The sequence below is a fragment of the Loxodonta africana genome, chromosome 1 (genome assembly GCF_030014295.1).
Source record: "Loxodonta africana isolate mLoxAfr1 chromosome 1, mLoxAfr1.hap2, whole genome shotgun sequence".
NCBI lineage: Eukaryota > Metazoa > Chordata > Mammalia > Proboscidea > Elephantidae > Loxodonta > Loxodonta africana.
The window spans coordinates 15,307,813-15,332,086 of NC_087342.1; the positions used below are offsets into that span (position 1 = coordinate 15,307,813).

General features: G+C 46.9%; 1 protein-coding gene across 3 annotated transcripts in view; it reads left to right on the forward strand.

Annotated features, from left to right (window-relative positions):
- The window catches only part of KALRN (kalirin RhoGEF kinase), a 769,081-nt gene that overhangs the window by 267,252 nt on the left and 477,555 nt on the right, over positions 1–24,274 (forward strand). For all 3 annotated transcript variants that reach the window (XM_064291948.1, XM_064291977.1, XM_064292015.1), the window contains exon 5: positions 618–1,130. In XM_064291948.1, the coding sequence (XP_064148018.1) occupies positions 618–1,130 (513 nt within the window). The remainder of the gene's footprint in view (positions 1–617; positions 1,131–24,274) is intronic.

The window sequence follows — 24,274 nt, forward strand, 5'->3', positions numbered from 1 at the left end:
GGTGCTTTGCTTCCTGGAGACAGACTCTGCCCACTCTGCTTGAGCTTGTAGGTAGCTCACAGAGAAAACCAAGGGCCCCGACCCCGTTCCCCAGCCCTGCTTCTGTCCATAGCACTCTCCTCTGCGAATGGGGAGAATCTGGGGATTGGGCGGCAGCTGGCCCAGCCTGACTGTGAGATCCTTCCAGCCCAAGTGTGACTCACATTACCTGATCCAAGCATGATGACATCCTGGGTTCGATGGGCCTGGGTTTTAAAGCTAGAGAAAACTGGACCCCCAGGCACTGGGTCTGATTTTCTTCCAGCTTCTAGCATCGGAAGCCCTCGGGGGTGAACTTGGGTGTAGGAGGGAGGGACGATGAAGGGAGCAGTAAACGGTGGGCAGACGGAGAGGCTTTTTGAACCAGTCCCCCTGTCTGTGGAAACTGCTGACCCTGGCCGATGTGTAGCTCCGGACCAGCGGGCTCCAGGCTGTCCCACTGGCCTTCTCCTAGGTAGGGTGTGGTCCTTATTATGGTGGCTTGTCTTGTCCTTTCCCCTTGACTGCCTGCATACTCCTGCTCCCTTCATCCCCCTGCCGCCCGCACGTCACTGAGTCTGTCTGTCCTCTCCTCCCAGACCAGCATGGTGTCCGTGGAGGGCCTCACGAAGCTGGTGGACCCCTCGCAGCTGACGGAGGAGTTTGACGGCTCCCTGGACTATAACCACGAGGAGTGGATCGAGCTGCGGCTGTCCCTGGAAGACTTCTTCAACAGCGCGGTGCACCTGCTCTCGCGCCTGGAGGACCTGCAGGAGATGCTGGCCCGGAAGGAGTTCCCCGTGGACGTGGAGGGCTCGCGGCGGCTCATTGATGAGCACACGCAGCTCAAGAAGAAGGTGCTGAAGGCCCCCGTGGAGGAGCTGGACCGGGAGGGGCAGCGGCTGCTGCAGTGCATCCGCTGCAGCGATGGCTTCTCGGGGCGCAACTGCATCCCGGGGAGCGCGGACTTCCAGAGCCTGGTGCCCAAGATCACCAGTCTCCTGGACAAGCTGCACTCCACCCGGCAGCATCTGCACCAGATGTGGCACGTCCGCAAGCTGAAGCTGGACCAGTGTTTCCAGCTGCGGCTCTTTGAGCAGGATGCAGAGAAGGTAGGGAGGGAGCGGGCCAAACCCGAGCTTGTGGGATGGGGCACGGCTTTATAGGGGAACTGGTGGAGGCTGCCAATCCAGCTTTCTCATTCATGATAATACCAGCTTTGTGCAGGGCCAGATTAAGATATATGAGGGCCCTAAACACTGATAATCTATGGCGCCCCCCCTCTGCTCACTCACACATGCAAACGGGGTATGCATGTGGGTTACATGGGTGGCACTTTCTCATGCAGTGGAGCTGGTATCTGTTCATTTAGTGCCCTGCCAGTTCCCTTCCACTGTGGCACTCACATTTCCTTGTGACCTGTCTGCTTGGCCTCTGTGGGTCTTTGCTTTGGACAATGGGTCCCCTTGTTTTGTTGACACCCTAAGCAGGTGCTTACCTTGCTTATTGGGTAATCTGTCCCTGATTTTGTGGGAATCTTAAGGAGTCCCTAGTGGTGTAAATGGTTAAGCATTTGGCTACTAACCAAAAGGATGGTGGTTCATATCCACCCAGAGGCACCTCAGAAGAAAGGCCTGGTGATTTACTGAAAGATCACAGCCATTGAAAACCCTGTGAAGCACAATTCTACTGTGACACACATGGGTCACCATTAGTTGAAATCAACTGGATGGCAAGTGTTTGTTTTTTTAGGTGGTCTAAGTTTGTTTCAATTTTATGCTTGGCCATTGATCACCGACTCTTTTTAACGCCTACCCTTATATAATGTTTATTATGCACCAGGCGCTGTTCTTATCACTGTGTGTAACAACTCATTTTAATCCTCCCAAGAGCCCTATGAGGGAGGTGTGCTCTCATTATCCCATTTTACACATGAAGAAGCCGAGAGGTTAAATAAATTGCCCAAGCTAGTAAGCGGTGCAACTCAGATCCAGATGCAGGCAGTCTGGCTCCAGAGTCCCTGATTTTGACCACTGCGGGACGCTGCCCTGCTGGGTGCATACAGTGAGTGGTGCAAGCCAGCCAGACGTCAGACACAACAGTACCAGGGAGAGCCACGGTAACGTTACCTAATGGTTTTTACCAATGATGCGCTTTCTCACGTGGTCTCACAAATCTGCACACTCCTTCTGAGGTAGGTGGGGGTGCTTTTCCCACACACGAGGAGAGGGCGCTTGTTTGCTCTTGGGTCTGGAATGGCAGAACTCACTCCCGAATCCAGCCTTTTCTGTTTTCAAGTCCAGGGCTCTTCTTGCCGTACAGCTTTTTCTTGGTGTTTTTCTTCAGCTGCTGAGCATTTTGTCAAGTAAGACACCATTTTTCCAGTAGTGAACATCTGAAGCTTTCCCTGTATTGGGGAAGATACGAGAAAGTAAAAAAAAAAAAAAAGAAAGTCACGTAGTGCCTCTTTGCTGAGAATACAAAAGTATCTAGATTCTCTCTACGTTAAAGACGAGGGTTTGCTGTCATATGCTCTTTAAGAAGAGTGAAACAGGCCCTCTGCTTATCAGTTTTCTGCGTACAACTATATTTAAATCCCCAATATTATTCTTAGGAATACCAGCCATCTCTCAGAAACATGTGAATTTTACAAACAGCATTCAATATGATAGTTTTCTGGTTTCTAAGAGCCCATATTGAAAATGTCTTTAGACATTTTCAAATGATGAAATCAGGATGCAAAACTTTCTATATACTTACAATCCCAGCTTGTGTGAGAGTGCCAGTGTATGTCTAACTGGAAGAAAATTTGCCACAATGTTAATAGTTTTGATTTCTAGGTACCAGGTTCATGGTTGATTTTAATTTCTCTGTATAACTTTTCTGTGTTTTCCAATTGTTTACAATTGATCATCAGAACCAGAAAATCAATATATGCAATTTTTGCAGAATGCCTGTCCCTTTTCTACAACAGAGCTTTTGAACACCATTGAAGCCAGGTTTTGGAAGATACATGTAAAGTGGCTTCTTGTATACCCTTCGGAGTTGCAAGGATTTCCTCTGACATTCCTCAGGCCTTTTTGCCCAGTGGCCCAGCAGCATGACCCTGGCCTGCCCTGGAAGGGGCTGCTTGGACTGCAGCTTCCCAGCCACTGCTCACTGAGACACCAGGCCAGGAGCCATCCACTCTGTACATTGGCTACAGTAGGCATTGTTGGAAAAGGCTGGAACGGCTCCGATTGACTCTGTGTAGCTTCTGCTCTGGGGCAGAGGATCTGCTTTCCAGTCTGGCCTGGGTGCTGTTTCCACGAGCCGGGGGCTCAGGTACTACGTCAACTGCCCGGGAGTGTTTCCAAGTTTGAGGACCCTCACAGTATTCCTGAAGTTCCAGGATATGGGAAGCCTGCACAGGAAACATGTAGTGTCTGTTTAAAAAAAAAACAAAAAGCATACCTGAGCCCCAGAAGTTCCCAGGTAGGGAAGGCTGCCCTTCCCAGAGCCAGCCAGGTAGCAGTCACCCAGGCAGCAGTTGCCACCACACAGGTGTTCTCTCAGCTCGGGCACACAGAATCATGCAGTGATTACAGTCAAGCCAATGGAAGCTCAGTGAGGTGAAGTGGCTTGCCCAAGATCCCAATGCTGGTTAGAGGGAGCCTGTGTGTTAGTCTGTCTCTAAAGCCCACCCAAGCTGTCTGCGCCAGGGGCTGCAGGCTTCCACCAGAACACTAGCCACTGTCCCCTAATCCCCTGCCCCATGCCCCGATGATCCTGGAGAGAATCTCGGATCCCACCTTCAAATGCTCACGGCACAGCACGGCCGCTTAGCCTCTTCATGCTGTGGACTCCTTTGTTCTCTTAGAGCCTGTGGACCTTTTTGTAAATGTATAAATTTATAAAATGATATAGATAGGCTTGGAAAGCAGTTATATTGAAAAATATTAATTTTTAATAACAGTAATACATGTACTTTTTAGTAACATGTTAAATAATAAAATATACTTGAGAGCTAATAATTACCACCATGTTGAAGTAGTGACGAGCATAAATGATACTTCAAGGCCACAATGCAGATGTAATATGAAAGTATGTGTGTTTCTATCGGTGGCAGAGACATAGGTAGTACTCACAATAACGGAGTTTTTTGCTTGCATTCATAATGAAAGGAAATTCTGTCTTTCAGTTAGAGGTTAGGGAAATAATGATGTACTTTTTTCCCTTATTCAAGTACACAATTCCTGAACTCTATCCACAGACTCCAGGTTTAGAACCCCTGTTCTATGGTGTGTTAAAAAGAAGTGTGTGTGTGTGTGTGTGTGTGTCTTCAGAGTGTGTGTGTGTCTGAGAGTGAGTGTGGGAGTGTGTGTGAGCGTGTGTGTGAGCATGTGTGAATGTGTGGGTGTGAGTGCGTGTGGGAGTGTGACTGTGGGTGTGAGAGTGTGTCTGAGAGTGAGTGTGGGAGTGTGTGTGAGCATGTGTGTGAGCATGTGTGTGTCTGTGAGTGTGGGAGTGTGTGTGAGCATGTGTGTGACCATTGTGAATGTGGGTGTGAGAGTGTGTCTGAGAGAGTGTGGGAGTGTGTGGATGTGAGTGTGTGTCTGAGAGTGTGGGAGTGTGTGTGACTGTGTCTGAGAGTGAGTGTGGGAGTGTGTGTGACTGCAGGTGTGAGAGTTAGAGTGTGGGAGTGTGTGTGTGTGAGCATGTGTGAATGTGTGGGTGTGAGAGTGTGAGAATGAGTGTGGGACTGTGTGACTGTGGGTGTGAGAGTGTGTCTGAGGGTGAGTCTGGGAGTGCGTGTGACTGTGGGTGTGAGTGTGTCTGAGTGTGTGAGCCTGTGTGTGAGCGTGTGTGTGAGCATGTGTGAATGTGAGTGTGTGTGAAAGCGTGGGAGTGTGTGTGACTGGGTGTGAGAGTGTGTCTGAGAGTGAGTGTGGGAGTGTGTGTGAGCGTGTGTGTGTCTGAGAGTGAGTGTGGGAGTGTGTATGACTGTGTGAGCGTGTGTGACTGGGTGTGAGAGTGTGTGAGAGAGTGTGGGAGTGTGTGACTGGGTGTGACAGTGTGTGTCTGAGAGTGAGTGTGGGAGTGTGTGACTGGGTGTGAGTGTGTCTGAGAATGAGTGTGGGAGTGTGTGTGACTGGGTGTGAGAGTGTGTGTGTCTGAGAGTGGGAGTGTGACTGTGTGGGTGTGAGAGTGTGTCTGAGAGTGTGGGAGTGTGTGTGACTGTGTGGGTGTGTGTGTTTGAGAGTGAGTGTGTGTGTTTCTTGAGAGTGAGTGTGGGAGTGTGTGTAGGCGTGTGTGAATGTGTGGGTGTGAGAGTGTGTGTGTGTGACTGGTGTGAGAGTGTGTCTGAGAGGGTAGGAGTGTGTGACTGGGTGTGAGCATGTGTGTGTGTGACTGTGTGGGTGTAAGTGTGTGGGTGTATGTGAGAGAGCGTGTGAATGTGTGTAAGAGTATGAATGTGTATGCAAGTGTGTGAGCATGTGTGTGAATGTGTATGCGAGAGTGTGTGTATGAGTGTGTAGATGTGAGTGTGTGTATGAGTGTGTCTATGAATGTGTGTGCATGTGTGTGAATGTGTGTGTGAGCGTCTGAATGTGAGGGTGTGTGTGTGAACATGTATGAGAATGTGTGAGTGTATGTGAGAGTGTGTGTGCGTATGTGTGTGTGAGTATGTATGTGTGTGAGCATGTGTGAGGGTGTGTGTGTGAACATGTGTGAGAATGTGTGTGAGTGTATGTGAGAGTGTGTATGTGTAGAGCAGTGGCGGGGAGAGAGAGAGAGGGAGAGCGAATATTAAAAGCAGAACAGAGGGAGTGAAAAGGATGACAGGAAGAGGGCAGCCCAGGAATATTTTGATACTGAGTCAGTGGTGAAGAAATGCCTCTCCGGCTTGACCCAGTCACCACAGAGAATGTGCTGGGTGTGGGGCAGGGGAGAAAAAAAATGTTCCTTTTAAGTTGCTTCAAAATTCATTTAAAAATCTGTGCAGAGCTAAGTGCCTCAACACTTGACTTATTTGGAGTTTTGAAAGGGGACGAGGAGAGTGAGGGTTTGGGGTAAGGGCTGTGTGTGCAAATGTGCATATAAACAAGGGCATGAGGGCACAGTTATTGTGTGAGCCACGTCTTAGCCTCCTTTCTGGTGGGAGACTTATTGGATGCCTCCAGTTCCAGATCTGGGAAGTGCTTGGCAATCAGACTCTGGTGATTGCCCAGCTTCTATTTTAGTAAAATGAGTGGGTACAGAGTCTCCCCTCTGGCCCTGTGGGCGACAGCTTGTTTCCCGGGACTCAAATAATGAGGTGGCCCTCCCCATTTACCTACTGGCCTTGGGGAGTGAAGCCACCTCTCACCACCTTTCCCTGATCTCCCATCGACTCCCCACATTCCCCATTGTTGGGGTGGGATGAGGGAGCCATTTTTCCTCCCAATTAAACATTTAGGGAGGAGGGACCCTGTTCATGGATAACTTATAAAGCAGGTCATCTACTCATTTAATAAACTTCTGTTGAGCAGCTGTCATTAGCTCAAAGCAAAGTACTTCAACAAAAAAGGACAGGCAGCTTGTAGTCTAATAAAGAAGGTGGACACTCCTATTAAGCACCTGCTGTGTGCGCTGCACTGTCCTCGGCACGGGCTCTGTGCTTGGGACGTGTTCAGGGAAGATGGAACGTTGCAACTCAGCAATGGCAGGATAGTCTCACTGAGCAATTTGTGGGAGGACTGGATAATTCAGAGGTGACTCAAGCAATGCACAGTGCGTCTTGTTGGAAGATGGATGGCCTCTGCTGTGGCCCGGTACCCTCTGGTCTGTAACTCGTGGGCCTCTCCTCCACTGTGTCCTCAGCACACAGGCCGGGTTGCCCCTCACTAGCCTGCTACAGATCGTGGCTCTCTGTGCAGCCCCATTTCACAGCTAGCCGTCCCTCCAGCTGCAGCGGATCCTGCATGATGAAGGTGTCTGTCCTGCAATCATGACCCATTACCAAGGAGAGGCGAGGGACCTCTGCCCTGTTAGGAACCCATTTGTGGTGTTAGAGGTCATTAAGCAGACTCGTTGTATCTATACCACCTTCAGATGTGGGTGCTGCTCAGTGAAGGAACCCCACCCGGCCACCTCCCTTTCCTGGGCACTTAGGATGGCCATCTTAGAATCACAGAGCTGGAAGGAAACTTGAGGTGGAAATCCCAGCCTTGTTATCCTGACAACAGCCGTTATGATGTCACAGTGCCCACCTCTGTGCCGATACCGACAGAAGGATCCAGAAGATACTGAAGCTGCCACACCATCTGTCTTCTGATCCAGGAAGGCCCACAATCTTCTAGTCTATATTTGTGGGGAAGGAGCAGTGCTTAGAAGAACTGCAGTACATATAACTGATTGAGAAATCTTTGTCTACTTTGCTTCTGAATAAAGAAAAACCATGATGGTAAAACATGGTGTCGTATCAGTCAGTGTTCCGCAGAGAAATAGTACCCACAGGGTATAGAGATAGATATACATACATACAGCTATTAAGACTGATTTTAAGAAATTGGCTCACGTGATTGTGGGGGCCGGCAAGTTTGAAATCTATATGGCAGGCTGGAGGTGATCTGCAATCTTGAAGCAGGATTTCTGCGCCTCTGAGAGACCTCAAGTTTTTGTTTTTAAGGCCTTCAGCTGGTTGGACGAGGCCCACCCACGTTATCAAGGGTAGTAATATCCTATACTTAATTAAAGTCGATTGTAGACGTTAACCACAACCACGTTAGCGGCACCCAGGTTAGCGTTTGAATAACTGGGGACTGCAGCCTAGCCAAGTTGACACATAAAACTAACCATCACAGATGTCTACCCCAGGAGGCTCGTTTTCCGGTCTTGTTCAAAGACATTCTGGAAAAGAGGAAGACGTTCCCGTTTTCTACAAGAGACTCCCCTAAAAGAGTGACAGAGCTATCCAGTGGGGATTCCAGCCTTGGAATTGGACTTATTATTGGGTTATGCAGCATATAGTATTTGTTTCACGTGTAACCAGGTGCTTGGCAAATGTCCAAGACAAGATCTTTATCCCCAGGCTGGAGAGGATATTTAGGTGCCTTCTATTCTTCGCACCTCTTCCATGACCAAAGCGTTTCACCCAGATGGAAAGTTCTTATTGGTTTCAAGGGCTCAGAGGACACCGTGGCCTCAGTGGCTGCCTGTGCCCACCCTTACGCTTCTCTTCTGGGGAAAGTTCTCACTGGAGAACCCGATTTCTAAATGTTTTCCTGCGTATTCATTCTTAAATAGTGAAATTCTCTTCTCATTCATGAGTGCCATGCGCATACTGACATGGAGCTGTGGGGAGCGGGGGTTAGGACTTGTCCTGAGTTGCCACTCATCAGGCACAAGACCTTGGGCACATCTCTAATCCCTGACCCCTTCAATTATGTTACCAACTAACCAAAGATAAAGATAGACTAACTCAATGTCTTTCAACTTTTCTGCTGCTTCCACATTGTTCTCATTTGCCATAATCTCCCTTCATGGAACCATGTTTCATCAGACGTGAGGTGGCCAGGGCTTCTTCAACAGGAGAAGTGTTGTGTGTGAGGTCATGGTAGAAGGAGCTTTGGTGGTGGCAGTGGTTGTGGTGGTGATAGAGAACAGGCTCCTAAGGAGACATGTCAGAATCTCTAGAGTAGTTTGCAAAAGCCCCTACTCAATCCCAAGTGAGCTGCCATTCCTCTTCCTTTGAGACTCTTGGCACTAAATAATACCTAAACCCTTGTGTAGCTCAGCAATCCTGTGATGATGCTTGCCTTTTTGCTACCCATTCTCTCCTGTCTGTCTACAGTAGGCTCTTCTCTTCTCAGGGTTGTTGCCTTGATAATTAAGGAAAATAAACTTTTCTCAGCAAATAAAATCATAACCTCTTGACTTCCTGTTAAAAAAAAAAAAAAAGGTAAGCTGTTGCCTGTGGCTGGTGTAGGAATTAAATGGGATAATGTACATGGCGGTGCCCGGCTTGGTGCCTGGCCCAGCCTAGCTGCTCCCTAGATGTCCACTTCCCTTCCTTCTCCCCTGCACCACCTCAGTCGTGATTTACTCTTGAGTCATCCCGTGCCTGCTGAGACCAGGCAGAGCATCACTGATACTCCGTTCCAAGTGAACTGGTTCAAATAATATTCAATTATCCCTAATGGAAGACAATTAAGAATTGGTATTTGAGAGAAGTTGAAATTATGGTGTAGATTCGTGAGAGCCCCTAGGTGAAGGCCAAAAGAACACAGGTCAAATTGGTGTCATATCTGATGGGGCCCAGGATGGGGGAGGGGCGCCAAAACAGCCTGTCCTTGAAGCAGACACAGAGGAGAGTGATTCTGCCCAGTGCCTCAGGGGAGCTGATTGTCCCTCCCATGCACCTTCTACATCTGAGCCACTTGTCACCTTCACCTTTGTGTTAGGACTAAGACCATCTTTGTTTCATCCCCCTGCAAAATTGGGGCCAGAAACACTTTCTGCTGTCTGTCCAAGGCATATTTCTATGCACGTTAACGTTTTTTGGGGGTTTGCACAAATGAAATAATGTCGCTTTTGTGTTAATCACTATGAGAAAATATGTATGGATACCACTGGGGGAGGGGCCTCGTGATAGGGAGCTGACCACTGTGCTAAAGGCTACGCGCATACTGTTTTTGATGTTTTATAAGTCCTGTAAATGGCATCAGCAATACAGGACATCCCCAGGATGCCCCGTCACTGGGCAGAGTATCCTCTGCCATTTCCTGTCCTCCTCTTGGAGGTCTAAACTGTTCTGATCTCTCCCAGGGGCTCAAAGCAGGACCCACAGTCTCACCTTGCCCAGGGTGATCAGAACCAGTGCGCCCGTGTGGAGAAATTCTGCTGCCCTCCTTTGTACTGGCCAGTGTCTCTTCTCTTTCCCACACCTCCCAACCCCCATGCCCCTCGAGCCAGCAGTAGCATGACTCCACAGTCATTTGTCAGACTGAAGGGCCATTGTAGTGACTATAATGTGTAATGTTTTTTTGAACGTCAGTTTCCAAAGTGTTCTCACACCATGACTTTAGAGATTTTCTGGCCCAGCCCTTCCTTTTACATAGAAACCTTTGACTGAGAGCAGAGACCCACCCAAGGTCATCTAGCCAGCGGTTCATCATTTGGGTCTCCCATTTACCTTGTGTGGCAGCCCAAGTGGCCATGTGTACGAGCAATGTTATACAGATGGGAAGGCTGAGCCCTGGTGAGGTTGAGAGGTTGGCCTGGGCTAGAGCCAGGTGGTAGTGATGCTGGGATTAAAGGCAGGCCCTCTGTTGTGCTTCTCCCATCCTCCTCCACCAATCCCTCCCACACACATGTGCACGTGAACACACATGTAAGAACACACATACACGCACACACAGCCTCCCTTTATGAGGCTCCTTGACCTGCAGGAGAAACCTAGGCTCGGGCCAGTGACCTGGGATGTGGCTAGAGGGGCTGGGGAGGAATGGAGGGCAGGGGTCATCTGATGTGTGACAAACACTGGACAGGCCTCCAAGGGGGTGTGTCAGTGCATGTGTGCAATTCAGTCGTCTGAGCCCTTTGTGTTGGGAGGGAGGCTTCAAAGAGCTACGACCTTGACCTTCGGGGCAGCCAGAGGGGCAAGGTCTTTGCTGGGTGGTTTGTAATCTCCTGCCCTTTTTGGAGAAAGGCCCCTGGTGTGCTTTCCTTCCCCTCCCCCCGCCCCACCCCCGCCACCCCATGGAGGCCTAAACCACCATGCCCCTCACCTCCTGTTGACTGAACCCAGTGCGAGGAAGTGCTCCTGGCCCGCCCCCGACACAGAACACCATGTCCTGTATTATTTCAGTCCGCTGGTCCTGGGAATCTCTACTTACTTTTTTTCGTTTCCTCCCCTTGAATATTAGAAACATTAAAAAAAACATTAGATTCCAAAAATAATCCAAGTCACAGTGTTCAGCAGGCTGCATGTGCATGTTTTCTCCCAGAGCTGTTTTCTTCCTTCTTAACCTCCCTTCTCCCTCTCCTGTGTTTCCAGGCCCCTTTGTAGCCTCAGATTATCAGGCCTGGAGGAGGAATGTGGGGGTGGAGAACAGGGGGAAGGGGAATGGGGGCGGGGAGAGGCCTCAGACGTGGAGGTTTGGCTCCCTTCCACGTTTCTCTCAAGAGGGCTGAACGGTGCTGGGGACCTGAGTGGGAAGCAGTCGTATGTGAGCAGTCTGCGTATATGGCCTGTACTTATCAGCGGACCGCGTAGAACTGTGGACCCCACAGTGATCCTATAGAATATAGAACTCAGACTGTATGTTAACAGTACTTCCCAGAATCCAGGTTCTCACCCTGATTCTGTTTGTAACAGTTTAGATGAGCTAGAGAAGGAGGGTCCTCATCAGAGATACAGTGTGTTCTTTCATTCATTCCAAACATTGAGAGTCTATTGCATGCCAGGTCCCCTGCTAGGTAATCGGGACCATGTCTCCCTATTGTTACCCCAGGCATTGGATTGGAGGGGTAGTGTAGGTTCAGCACTGAAGCTATGCTTAGTACCTTGGAAGAAAAAGGTGGCTTAGAGATAGTAACCATGCCCACGATAGGAGCCCAGCGAGTTGAAATATCAAGGTGTCTGTTGGTTACTGGAGCTCTGGTGGTGCAGTGGTTAAGGGGTCAGCTGCTAATCAAAAGATTGACAGTTCGAATCCACCAGCCACTCCTTGAAAACCCTATAGGGTAGTTCTACTCAATCCTGTAGGGTCACTATGAGTCAGAATTGATTCAACAGCAATGAGTGTTTTGTTTGTTCGTTTTGGGCTGGGATTAGGGCTGGGGGTCTTGTGTATATAAGGGAGAGAACAGGGAGGCAATCCAGGAAAAGAGAAAACATATCAGCCCTGCTCCAGTAGGGAAGTGGAGGAAATGTCTTAAGTGCCCTTTCTGAAGAACGAAAGTTAAGGTACAAAACTGTACCTTAAAGTGAAAACAAATTGACCTGTTTGGGGTGGGGATCTGTTTCAAGGTTCCTATCCAGGCATTTTATTACCTTTGAAGAACCCATTTTCCTTCTTGCTTCTTCACCTTCTACCCTACTCCTCGGCATCCCTTCTGCTTTCTTTTCAATTGTGGCCTTCCTTTTCCCTGCCTTTGCATCTCCTTAGGAGCCCTGGTGGCACAGTGGTTAAAATGCTCAGCTTCTAACTGAACAGTTGGCTCAAACCCACCAGAAGCTCTGAGGGAGGAAGATGTGGCAGTCTACTTCTGTAAAGATTTACAGCCTTGGAAATCCTATGGAGCAGCTCTACTCTGTCCTGTAGGGTCACTATGAGTCAGAATTGACTTGACAGCGGTGGGTTTTTTGGTTTTGCATCTCCTTCTGCGGCCTGTGCTTAAACTTGTTGCCATCGAGTTGATTCCAACTCCTAATGACCCAGCAGGACAGAGTGGAACTGTCCCATAGGGTTTCAAAGGTTGTGATCTTTATAGGAGCAGACTGCCACATCTTCCTCCCGTGGAACTGCTGGTGGGTTCAAACCACCAACCTTTTGGTTAGCAGCCAGATGCTTAAGCACTGCACCACCAGGGCTCCTTGGCCCACGCTTACCCGGCCCCTTTTGCGTATCCATTCTCTCCAAGCCTGCTGCTTGCCTGCCTTTTGCATTCCCACTTCCTTCTTGGCAGGAGTTAAGGAGGAGCTCGATGCATGGAGCAGGCCTTCCATCAAAGACAGGCCAGAAGATCCAGCAAAGCCTTCCAGAAAGAGCACTGACTTCTGAATCAAGGAGACTTGGGCTTTAGTCCCAGCTCAGCCACTCACTAGCTTAGTGACTGTGGCCAACTCACCTACCCTCTCTGCACATCAGAACCTGTATCTGTAAAATGTACATTTTAACACATGCCTTAGGAATGATGTATGGATTAAAGAAAATACACATAAAGCCTCTAGTGTCATACCTGGCGCCCCGTAGATGCTCAATAAATGGTAGGTTTTTGGAGACAGACATGAGCTGGGCCATGTCAGTGAGCAGGGTCGGGGGTGGGGGAGAGGCACAGGGAAGCTTTCTTGTAGGACATGGGGAAGGGGGAAGCTCAGCCTTTATCCACAACAGGGATGCTTTCACGGACCATGGGCAGCACGTGCCAACAGATCATTAGGGTGAGGTAGGTCCTGGATCCTGGAGATACTGGGAGGGGATCTTGAGAAGGAACTGGTCAATGGGTAAAGATGCAGGGCCTGCCCCTAGCAGAGGAAAGGGAAATGGAAGCACATGACCAGACCCACGGGATCTTAGAACACTGTTCCTAAAGAGCAATCCAATTAAATAAATGCTGGGTATTGTACTAGGGATGGCCAATTGAAAGATGAGTTAGAACTAGGCCTTGTAACACCAGAGCAGAGGGCACCAGCAAACAGATAGCTGTTGCATAGGTAAGTTTGGGGAGGCACCTGACTACTGCTGTGGGAGCAACATAATGAGGAAACATTCAGACAGGATTGGGGTGCAGGGAGAGGGAAGAGCATGAGAAAGGCATGGCAGCCTCAAAGTATAGGGTGGGCTCTGGGAACATCCCCTGTCCAGTGTGGCTGGAGCCCAGGCTCTATGGGGGGTATACAGGAGGGCGTGGTCCATGCCATGTCAGAGCACCACCAGGGGTCAGAGCACAACCAAAAAAGAACAAAACAAAACACCAAACCCTTTGCTGTCAAGTAAATTCTGACTCTTAGTGACTCTGTAGGACAGAGTAGAACTGCCTGATAAGGTTTCCAAAGCTGTAATCTTTACGGAAGTAGACTGCCACATCTTTCTCCCACAAAGCGGCTGGTAGGTTCGAACCACCAACCTTTTGGTTAGCAGCTGAACGTTTAACCACTGTCCCACTAGGGCTCCTTCAGAACACAAACCCAAAAAAAAACCATTGCCATCGAGTTGACTCTGACTTATAGTGACCCTATAGGACAGAGTAGAACTGCCCCATAGGGTTTCCAAGGAGCACCTGGTGGACTCAAACGGCTGACCTTTTGATTAGCAGCTGAATTCTTAACCACTATGCCACCAGGGTTTCCAGAGGATCAGAAATCCAGTCAACACCACTCCCTGAATAAGCAGGGAACATGAGGAAAATTGGATTCTGATGTCTGGTGCAGGCCGTACTAGGAGCGTCTTCAAATCCTAGGCTCTGAATCAGAGGGTCCAATCCCTACCCTGTGCAGAACTCCCTTCTCCAGCCTCCCTGACTGACACACGTTCTGTCAGACCCTGCTAAGCCTTCCAGGGCCGAGGAAGCCACAGGTTTGTGAGGCAGCCTGCTTCATTGTTAATCATCCCAGTTGTTAGAAACCCCTCCTTCCCCTTGGCCAGAATCTGCCTTCCTGCAGCTTCCATCCTGTGGTCCCATCTCTGCCCTCCAAGATCTCCTAGAACTAGTCTCTTCTGTTTCCCACAGGAAAACCGTCTAACAATTTGGACACGGTCCTTGTGGACCTTCTCAGTCTTTTCTGTTGCAGATGAATGCCCATCAGTTATTTCAACATATTTTCATCTGATGTGGGCTCTAGGCCCTTGGTGGCTCAGTGGCAGGATTCTTGTTTTTTGTGCAAGAGACTTGAGTTTGATTCCCGGCCAGTGCACCTCAAATGCAATCATCACTCATCTGTCAGTGGAGGTTCACGTGTTGCTGTGATGCTGAACTGAAACCCTGGTGGCACAGTGGTTAAGAGCTACGGCTGCTAACCAAAAGGTCAGCAGTTGCAATCCACCAAGTGCTCTTTGGAAACTCTATGGGGCCGTTGTATTCTGTCCTGTAGGGTTGCTACGAGTTGGAATCGACTCAGCGGCAATGGGTTTGGCTTTGTTTTTTTCGTGATGCTGAATAGGTTTCACTGGAGCTTCTAGTCTAAGACAGACTAGGAAGAAATGCCTGGTGATCTCCTTTTGAAAATCAGCCAATGAAAACCCTATGGATCACGATGGTCTAATCCCATCGTACATAGGGTTGCCATGAGTCAGGGCTGACTAGATGGCAGCTAACAACAACATCTAGACCCTTCAATGGGGTCTTCTTAGGATCATCTTTTCAAATATGAGAAAGGATGAGGAGGGATCTGCAGCTCTTGGTCCCACCTCTACAAGTGAGAAGAAGAAGGATAATTTGTGTATGTGGGTGCACATGTTTTTGTAGCCCTGGTTCATCAGTCTGAAACCCCAGGGTATGCACAGACAGAGGAACACATTCTCACATGTAAATGCAGGTGGTTGTATTCTCACATGTAAGCACAGAGGGACTTTCCTGGTATGAAAGTGTTGAGTTTCAGATTTCTGGTGTCCAGAGTTAGGCATTCCTAGATCAGCAGTCTTCAGTGTTCCCCAGGAAAAAGCTCTACTCAAGGACACTTACTGTTCCAGCCCCATCCCTGTGTCCCATGGCTCTTCCTAGGTCATTGAAAAGCAGTGCCAAAGCCTCATGGTCTTATCTTGGAGAGAGCCAGAAAACCCGTGGTAAGACATGCACAGGAACATGAGTTCACTTGGAGGAGATCTGCCTCTAGCTGGAATCCCAGAAGGTTTGTTCCCTCACGTTCTCCATTCTGTGTCCACCCAGAAATTCCATTCCCTTGCTTTTTTGCTCACCTCCAGCTTCTCCTTAGTAAGCCTTTTCTAGAATAAGGAAGGTCCTGCTGTAGGGACACTTGCTTACGTGGTAAAAGAACACCTCTTCTTTGGCATGCCCTTTCTTGATATAGAACAAAAAGGGATAATTGGTTTTCTCCTTGCAGATCAGCATGGATTAACTAGCCCAATCTCATAGTGCACTTGACCCACCCTAAGAGGTTTCTCTGGGGAGTTGACCCTTGTCATGAGCTGAGCATTCTCCCCAGAAGGGTCCAGAATGAGAAGTGAGACTGAACTTGAGTATTCAGCTCCCATCATCCAGGACGTCCTCTTCTGTGCTTGGCACCATCGTCCCACCTTCTTACATCTTTGTTAATGTCAACACCCCACTCACTTGGAATGCCTGTTCTACTGTCTCTGCCTACTGAAACCCCATCCTAGCCTAAGGTCCAGCTCAAATGCTACTCTCCTCATTCTACCCTGTTGGAGATGATCTTTCCCTCTTCTGAGCCTCTTCCTGTAGCCCTTATCTGTCCCCTCTCATATTGGTTCTCTTCCACCCCACCTTGTGTTATAGCTATATGCTTAAAAGTCTTATGTGTCCCCAAATACATTGCAGATTCCTAGAGGTCAGGGCCAGTGTCTATGATAACTCTGTGTACCTCAGAAGCACTGAATCGGAGCTAAGTAAACAGTGGACAGTGGCCCAGTCTGTACTCACTTAAGTCTACTTGATGGAACAAAACTTCTGTGAGCACTCTGTGCTGGCCCAAGAGCACCACCTACTGCTTAGTGGGTTCAAGGGACTCACTGCTAAATAACTGAGGTTTTAGCAAGTTTCATCCTGCAGCGGAGAGAGGGATTAGGAGACAGGGAAGCCAGTTCTGGACCTTTCATACTAACCCAAGGGTGAGCAGATGAGAGCCTGGCCTGGCCTAAAGAGCGATAGTGGAGTGGGGTGGGGAGGGACAAATACTGCAGGCACTCTAAAGGAAAGAAAATAGGATCAGGTGACCGAGAGGATGTCAGGGAGGAAGGAGAGCTAAGATAACTTCAGGACCTTCGTGTTAGGATGAGGACGGTAGGACAAGTGTAGAAAGAAACCCCAAAAACATTTTGGAAGAAGGATAGATGATTAAATGAAATTCAAGGTTAATTTTTCCTTTTTTTTTAAGGCACAGAAAATTGAGGGAAGTTACTGAAAACATGACCATGACTTGGTTATTTCTGCCCCATTCTTAGGGACAAGAGGCATTATCTAAACACAACACTTCACCTTAACGCTCTGCGTAAGATTGTTAAAGAAATGGACAGCTTTAGAGGAGGGATTGGGCACTTCATTCAGTAAGTACATCCTCGGCTCTTGCAGGATATACCTTGCTAGGTGGGGTCTAGAAGCTGGAGACATCATCTAGCATCTTCTTCTCCAGCATGTATCCCTGCGCCTGGCTGCCATCATGGCCCGTCGCCTGCCCAGGCCGCATTGCTGAGGCTGCTGCTGGAGGACAGGAGGAGGGGAAGAAGGTTCATGTCTGTTCCTATTCTTCAGCTCAAGTTCAGGCCCATCTAGGACAGATCCTTCCAGCGCAACATCCCCTTCTTCTTTCACAGAGGGACTCCAAAAGGGAGCCCATGTGGGTTTTATATGTGTGCGTGTGTGTAAGTGATTGGTGCAATTGCTTTTAAGATATGTGGGAGAACTGGATGAGAACATCCATCATACGCTCAACTTTTGCAGTAACAATAATAGTTACCATTTATTGAGTATATCCTGTATGCCAGGAATAAGCATTAGCTCATCTAACTAAATTAACTTGCCAAGGTCCAGATGTCAGTTTATGCCTAAATTTAGTTCTGGGATAAAATTGGGCACTATTTTCTCAGCTTGTAATAAATAGGGTTTGACTTCTTCAATTCTACATTTTGGGAAGTGAGCGAAGCACATTCCCTCACTCCGTTTCTGAAAATATTTTATCAGCATCTGCGGTTCAAATGGAAGGAATTTAACCATCCGAAGTCAATATCCTGGGGCTGCCTGGACTGCCTCCTGGCTTGGTTGGTCCTGTTTCTCGTCCGCTTGACTTGCTGGTTTCTGGATGACCATTTCTTCCCCACAGGGGGATAGTGTGTGTCGCCAGCGCTGCTGAGAATTCAGTTCATCCAGACTGACAGGCTGGAAATAAAAAGCAAAATGCCTTATTTAAAGTCTGAAAATATTTATATGGACCAGGTGAGACTTTTCCTTACATCGCTTAGCGTGAGGAAGGCGTGAGTGAAGACAGAGGTCTTTAAAGGCCTAGGATAAGTGTGTGCATCTCCAGGCGGAGCTGAGCTGCGGCTCGCCTGTCGAGGACAGTGTGATTTTAGCATGAAATTTTGCATCCTATTCTTCTCTAATCAGAAAGCAGCTACTTTTTGTGACTGCCAGCTTACCCTGTCTGAACCCAGAGAAAAAGGAAAGGGACTGTCACATATTCAGCATCTACTATGTGCCAGGCACGGTGCTTGGTACTTTTTAATACATTATCTTCTTTATCCTCTTTGGCCTAGACAATGAAAGGTCTGTAAGAAAAAGGTGGGGAGGGGAAGAAATGGACAGAGAAGAGGCAGAGAACCTTCAGTGGGTGAGAAGTCTGTAACATGCTAGTGCTGGTTGATTTTGGACTCCTCTTTGCAGTGAGATAAACGCCTGTATACCTGGGAGCTTCAGTGTAGACACCCAGTTCAGGGGTTAAAAGCAAATTTGACATTATCATTCTCCACTGCCATTGAATAAAAAGCCCAGTCCTTTCCTTTCCATCCTTTGCCCCTTGATAACCTGGCCCCTACTTATCTTTCCTGTCTCCTCTCCCTGCCTCTCACTTCATACCATAGTGACAGTTACCTGTTTGTGTCGTCTTTACCTTTCAGCCATCCCCCAACTCTTGGCAACCCTATGCACAATGAGATTGAACTGTTGTGATCTGTAAGGTTTTTACTGGCTGGTTTTCAAAAGTAGATCGCCAGCCCTTTCTTCCCTAGTCTGGAATCTCCGCAGAAACTTGTTCAGCGTCACAGCAACAAGCAGCCTCTACTGACGGACAGTGATGGCTGCACCGCAGGTGCCTTGGCTGGGAACTGAACCTGTGTCTCCCACCTGGGAGGTGAGAATTCTACCACTGAACCGGCAGTGCCCTCCTTAGATATTTGTACGTCCTCTCTAGTCCATGTTGTTTTAAGCCTCCAGGTCTTTGTTCACGCTGTTTCCTTCTTAGAAAGTCCTTCCCATCTACACCTTCTTCACCTAACTAAATCCTGTTGTCCTTCAAGACTCTACTCAGGTGTTGGTCACCTTCTGGAAGGCAGCCATGCCTCTCCACACCTCTGTCTCTGCCAAGTCAGGCTAAGTGTTCCTCTGGTGTCTCACATTTTATTAAAATTAACAGAATATTGAAATTGCGTGTTTATATGTTTGTCTCCCTCACTGAACTGTGACCTTGATCTTCTATTACCAGTATCATCCATGTCTGGAATAGAGTGGAGTGGATGCTCAGTAAGTCGATGAAATGTTATGCTAACATCATGAGCATGTGTCTGTATCAGGATGCTTTTGGCTGCAAGAAACGGAAACTGGCTCAAATACCAAGGAGACAATATTATTTCACGTTTTCAAGTAGACATTCAGAGAAAATGTGAGATTCAGTTCTAGAGCCATGGAAGGCGAATGGACCCCCTGAAACTACTGCACTGAAATAATCTTTAAACCTTACACCAAAAAACATCCCCTAAACTCATCTTAAAACCAAGCAATAGTTTAACTTAACTAGTAAAACAAGGCCTACTGTGAGCATTATGGTCTTTTGAGATCCATCTATATGGGATCAAACTGGCAACAGCAACTCGACAGATACGATAGGAACCTTAGGGGGCAGTGAGTTTATGTTAATGAGGGAGGAACAACTCAGAAAATGAGGGTGAGAATGGTTGCACAACTCGAAGAATGTAATCAATGTCATTAAATTGTACATGTAGAAACTTAAATTGGTGTATGTTTTGCTGTGTATATTCCCAACAACAACAATAAAAGTTTAGGGGAAAAAAAAACCTATGGAGCACAGTTCTACCCTGACATACATGGGGTTGCCATGAGTCAGAATCGACCCTAAGGCAACTGGTTTTCATTGATTAGGATGAAGTTCAAGGTGCTCAGTCATATATGCACTGTGGAGCAGGATCTGATCACCAACTCCTTCATTAACAGAGGCAACCGTGCGAGGAGCATTTACAAAGTACTTCTGCCATCCCAGGGTCTGTGCCTTATGCTGGAGCACTAGGGAGAGTAACAAGCTTGTTCCGGATACCAAATGCTGTCAGCTTGCCTACCGGGGTCTTGGACCTTGGGATCTTACAGGCCACTTGGGCTCTCTGTTTTCTCAATTATAATTGTTAGCCCCATTCCAGGACCGATATCCTATGACTGAAAAACTTGATTGCACTCTTTGGTAGATAGCGAACTTGTTTTATCGAACATGATGATCATGGTGGCGGTAGTAGTGGGGGTAAAGGTGATGACATTGCTGACCTGAAGAAAAGGAAGAAATTAAAGGAATGTTGTCAGTGCAAACAGCTAATTTACAAGCTTCCCTTTCTCTTGCTACTTTATGACAACTCGTAGGCTGGAAAGATATCCAGCCTCTCAGCGGGTGTGGGAGGAAGAGCCGGAGAGAGAGCACAAGGGGGCTCAACTGATACCTGTAGTGTTTTATTTCTTAAAATTAAAAACAACAACAACAACATGGAATTCAATAGGGCTAAATGTCAACGTCTATTAGTCTGGGTATTACAGGTTCATAATTGTGACTTATAAAGTGCTTTTTCATAGCTTTGAAATAATTCTTGGTAATTTTTTAAAGAAACAATTCTTCCTTTTCAAGTAACTAAAACTGTAAGGTCAGGCATTTTTAATCATTAAAAAAAGAATTGCTAACAGATACTGGAGATGGTCACACAACATGAGTGATGTAATTTGTCCCGTTGAATTGGTACATATGAAAAATGTTTAATGGGCAAATGTTGTATTATCTATATTTTTACAACATAAAACCAGTTGCCATCTAGTTGATAGCAACTCGTGGTGACCCCCCCCCCCGCAAAAAAAGATTAGTTATCATTGCAACCCTGTCATCAGGAACCCAGGTTCCTTCTGTCTCATTGCTCTGCAGAGAGCTTCATCCCAAGGCTGTTTCATTGTTTCACCTGGTGGAAGGACACAGAGATATAGAGACTGGCTTCTTTTTCCCAGAAGTCCCATGCAAATTTCTTCTCAGTCTCGTTGGTTCATACTGCCTTAGACCTGACATCCCCAAATCAGAAATAGCAAAGGGAATGAAATCTGTATCATTAGTTTGGACAAGCAATGTGGGGTGAAATGGATGTTGGGGAATCAATGTCCAATATATCGCCCTGGAGGGAGTTCTTTTAAGGGCTGTCGTGTCCCATTTTCTCTCGGTTTTCCTCCAAGACTCTAAACTTACACTATCCCATAGGGTAGCCACTAGCCACGTTTGGCTAATTAAACTAATTTTAAATTGATTAAAAGCAAATAAAATTTAAAATTTGGTTTCTTAGTTGCACTAGCTGCATTTCAATTGCTCAAAAGCCACAAGTACCTAGTGGTGCCCTAATATACAGCACAGATACAGAACACGAATCTATCATCACAGAAAGTTTTTTTGGACACCATTGTGTTAGACCTTTTAGCTAGGTCTCACCTCTCTTCTGCTCTGTTCCAGATTTTGTATTTATTCTTTGCTCCGTGCTTCAGTTGATATTTTTTGTTGACAAGTTTTCAGGTTCACTAACCTTGTCTTCTGTTGTATCCAGTTTGCTCTTAAACTTAGCCAATAAGTTCTTAAGTTCATGTGATTGTATTTTGCATGTAATGTCTGTATGATTCTTTTTATAGATTCCAATTTTGTTACAGTGCTTCATCTTTTAGAACATTTATTCCCTTTCCCCTTATTTTTGTTAAGATGTTAATCATAGTTTTTTTTTTTTGAAGGCATTGCCTGCTAATTCGTATCTGGATCATGGCTGGGTCTGCTTCTATTGATTATTTTATTTTTTGATTTTAAGTCACCTTTCCCCTGCTTTTTCATATGTCTACTAATTTTTATTGTATGCTGGTTATTGTAACGATACATTGTAGAGGCTCTTGATTATGCCGTCTTTCTCTAGATTCTGGAATGTGGCTAAATTATCAGTGTATCATCTTGATCTCGATAGATCTAAAACCCAAACAAACCCCATTGCCGTCAAGTCAATTCCGATTCATAGTGACCCTGTGGGACAGAGTAGAACTGCCTTGTAGGGTTTCCCAGGAGCGGATGGTGGATTCGAACTGCCAGCCTTTTGGTTATCATCCAAGCTCTTAACCACTGCACCACCAGGGCTCCAAGCCTTGATTTAGGCTTTTTTTTTTTCTTCTTCTTTTGGTAGATACAGTTCCGTTAATCCTAGGATATAGTCTTTATTCCTAGGATGTTGTTCTTACTCTGAAAGCCTGGTATTCCTGGGGTCTGAGGAGTCTCTTCCCTCTGTTTGAATTAGAATATCCAACATTTCCCCAGCACTGTGTGGCCCCTAAAATCTCCATGCCGCTCTCAACATCCCCTTGCCTCCCATAGCTGTTCTCTGCTAGATCTTCCAGAGTCTCCTCCTGCATATTCACAGCTTAAGATTTGGACCTGAAGGAAATTTCAATGCAGATTTTCGAGGCTCCTTCTCTGCAGCTTCCTCCTGTCAAATTCCCTGTCGCCCAAATCCCAGCCATTTTACCAGCCCTGAACTCTTATCTCTGTTTCTGTATGTGTATGTATGTGTTTTGTTGTTTTTGTTTTCACCCAGCAAGACTGTTGCTCTCTGCTTAACTCCTGTTTCCCTGCTGTACATTTTGAGAAATACCCTCTGGGAGAAAGGCAGGATGAATGTGGAGCTTATGTTGTCTGTCTCCTTTCTTTCAAGGATCACTAGTCTATGTTGGTTGCCGGCCAATGCCTTTAAATAGTTTATATGTGGTAGGGTTAAGTCTGATACCAGCAACGCCATCATGGGCAGAACTGTAAGTCTCCACATGAACATTCTAAATAAAAATTCAAGTAATAACCTGAGCAGCTCTTACTGAATTAGGCTCTCAATGGTAGGGTCTCAGAAGCTATACCTGGGAGCTAGCATTTTAGATCCTAAGGGCAGTGAGATTAGAGGAGAGAGAAGTCAGTACGGAGAAGGCATTATGGAGGTGGAGAGACTTAAACTGTTTTTTAAAGGATGGGAATAACTTGGATATTTGGGTATGGAGCTTTCATGGGGGAAAGATAGGACCACAGTATTGGGGTGGGAATGAGCACGGTCAATGATAGGTTTACATGGCAGTGAATAAAACAACATGGATGGAAAGTATGCTTGGTGTAGGACAGTAGTGTTGAAAAATAGGGAAAGACAGGCTTGGACCAGTAAGCAGGAAGGAGCCTTAAATGCGAGGCTAAGGAGATTGGATTTTATGTTGTGAATTAACAGGTAGCAGCAATAGGCTTTTTTGACTGAGGGAATGATACGGTAAAAGCTGTATATTAGAGCAATAAACCTGGTGGGGCAGATGGTTTGGGGTAAGGAAGAGAATGGAGTCAGGGAGACCAGTAAGGAAGTAATTGCAGTAAACTAGGCAGGAAGGTCTGAGGGCTGAGTAGCAGTAGCAGTGGAAAGTAAAGGGCATATTTTAGAGTTATTTGAGGAAGGAAAGAGGAGGATAGGCTCTGAGGAACAGGGTGAAGATGTGGGAAGTCAGAAGAAGGTAGAGTTTTGATGCAAAGGACGTAGTAGTTTGTGAGGTTGGTAGGACATCAAGGGGGGGAATGTTAATATTGAGTCCATAGGCACCATGTGACCAAGAATAGTCAAAGATTTAGGCGTATATTTGGGAAACAATTTAATAGTGGTTTAAAAACTTAAATTTTAGAGTCATACCTAGATTTGAGTCCTCAATATGCCATCTAAGCTGTGTGACTTTGGCTAAAGTTACTTTATCTCTCTGATTTGTTTCTCCTACGAGAGCCCTACCTCCTAGGGATGCTATGAAGATTGAGATAATGTGTGTAAAGCTCATTGTGCAGAGCCTGGCATGTGTTCATTCTTGTCAGTTATCTGGGAGGTTATGGCTAAAGGGCATCCTGTAACAGAGGAAATTGCATGGAATTTAGGACCAGATGGACACTAGATTCTGAGTTCAGCTCCATCACTCTACAAGTGTGTGGTGTTAATGTGATTTACTTCCCTTCTTTGTACTGAGTTTTTACCCTGTTTAAAATAGAATTAACAAGGTATACTTTGTAGCATTATTCCAAGGACTACTTCGCTGAACTAAGGAGGTACCCAGCACTTGTGTGGCATAGGAAATAATATCGTTGAAGTTGTGGTTGTGAGCCTGGAAGAATTATAAAATGAACAGGGCTTGATGAATAACAGGCAGAGGGCTGAGGTCCAAGTCTTTAGACTGTCGCAGTGAGGCTATGAGAGACATGAAAGGAAGCCATGAAGGGGCAATCGGAGAAGTGGAAGACGAGCTTGGATAAACTGATTTAGAATTTGTGATCTTTCAAAATTAGGGTATTCCTATTGTTTTTGTCATGCTGAGACTG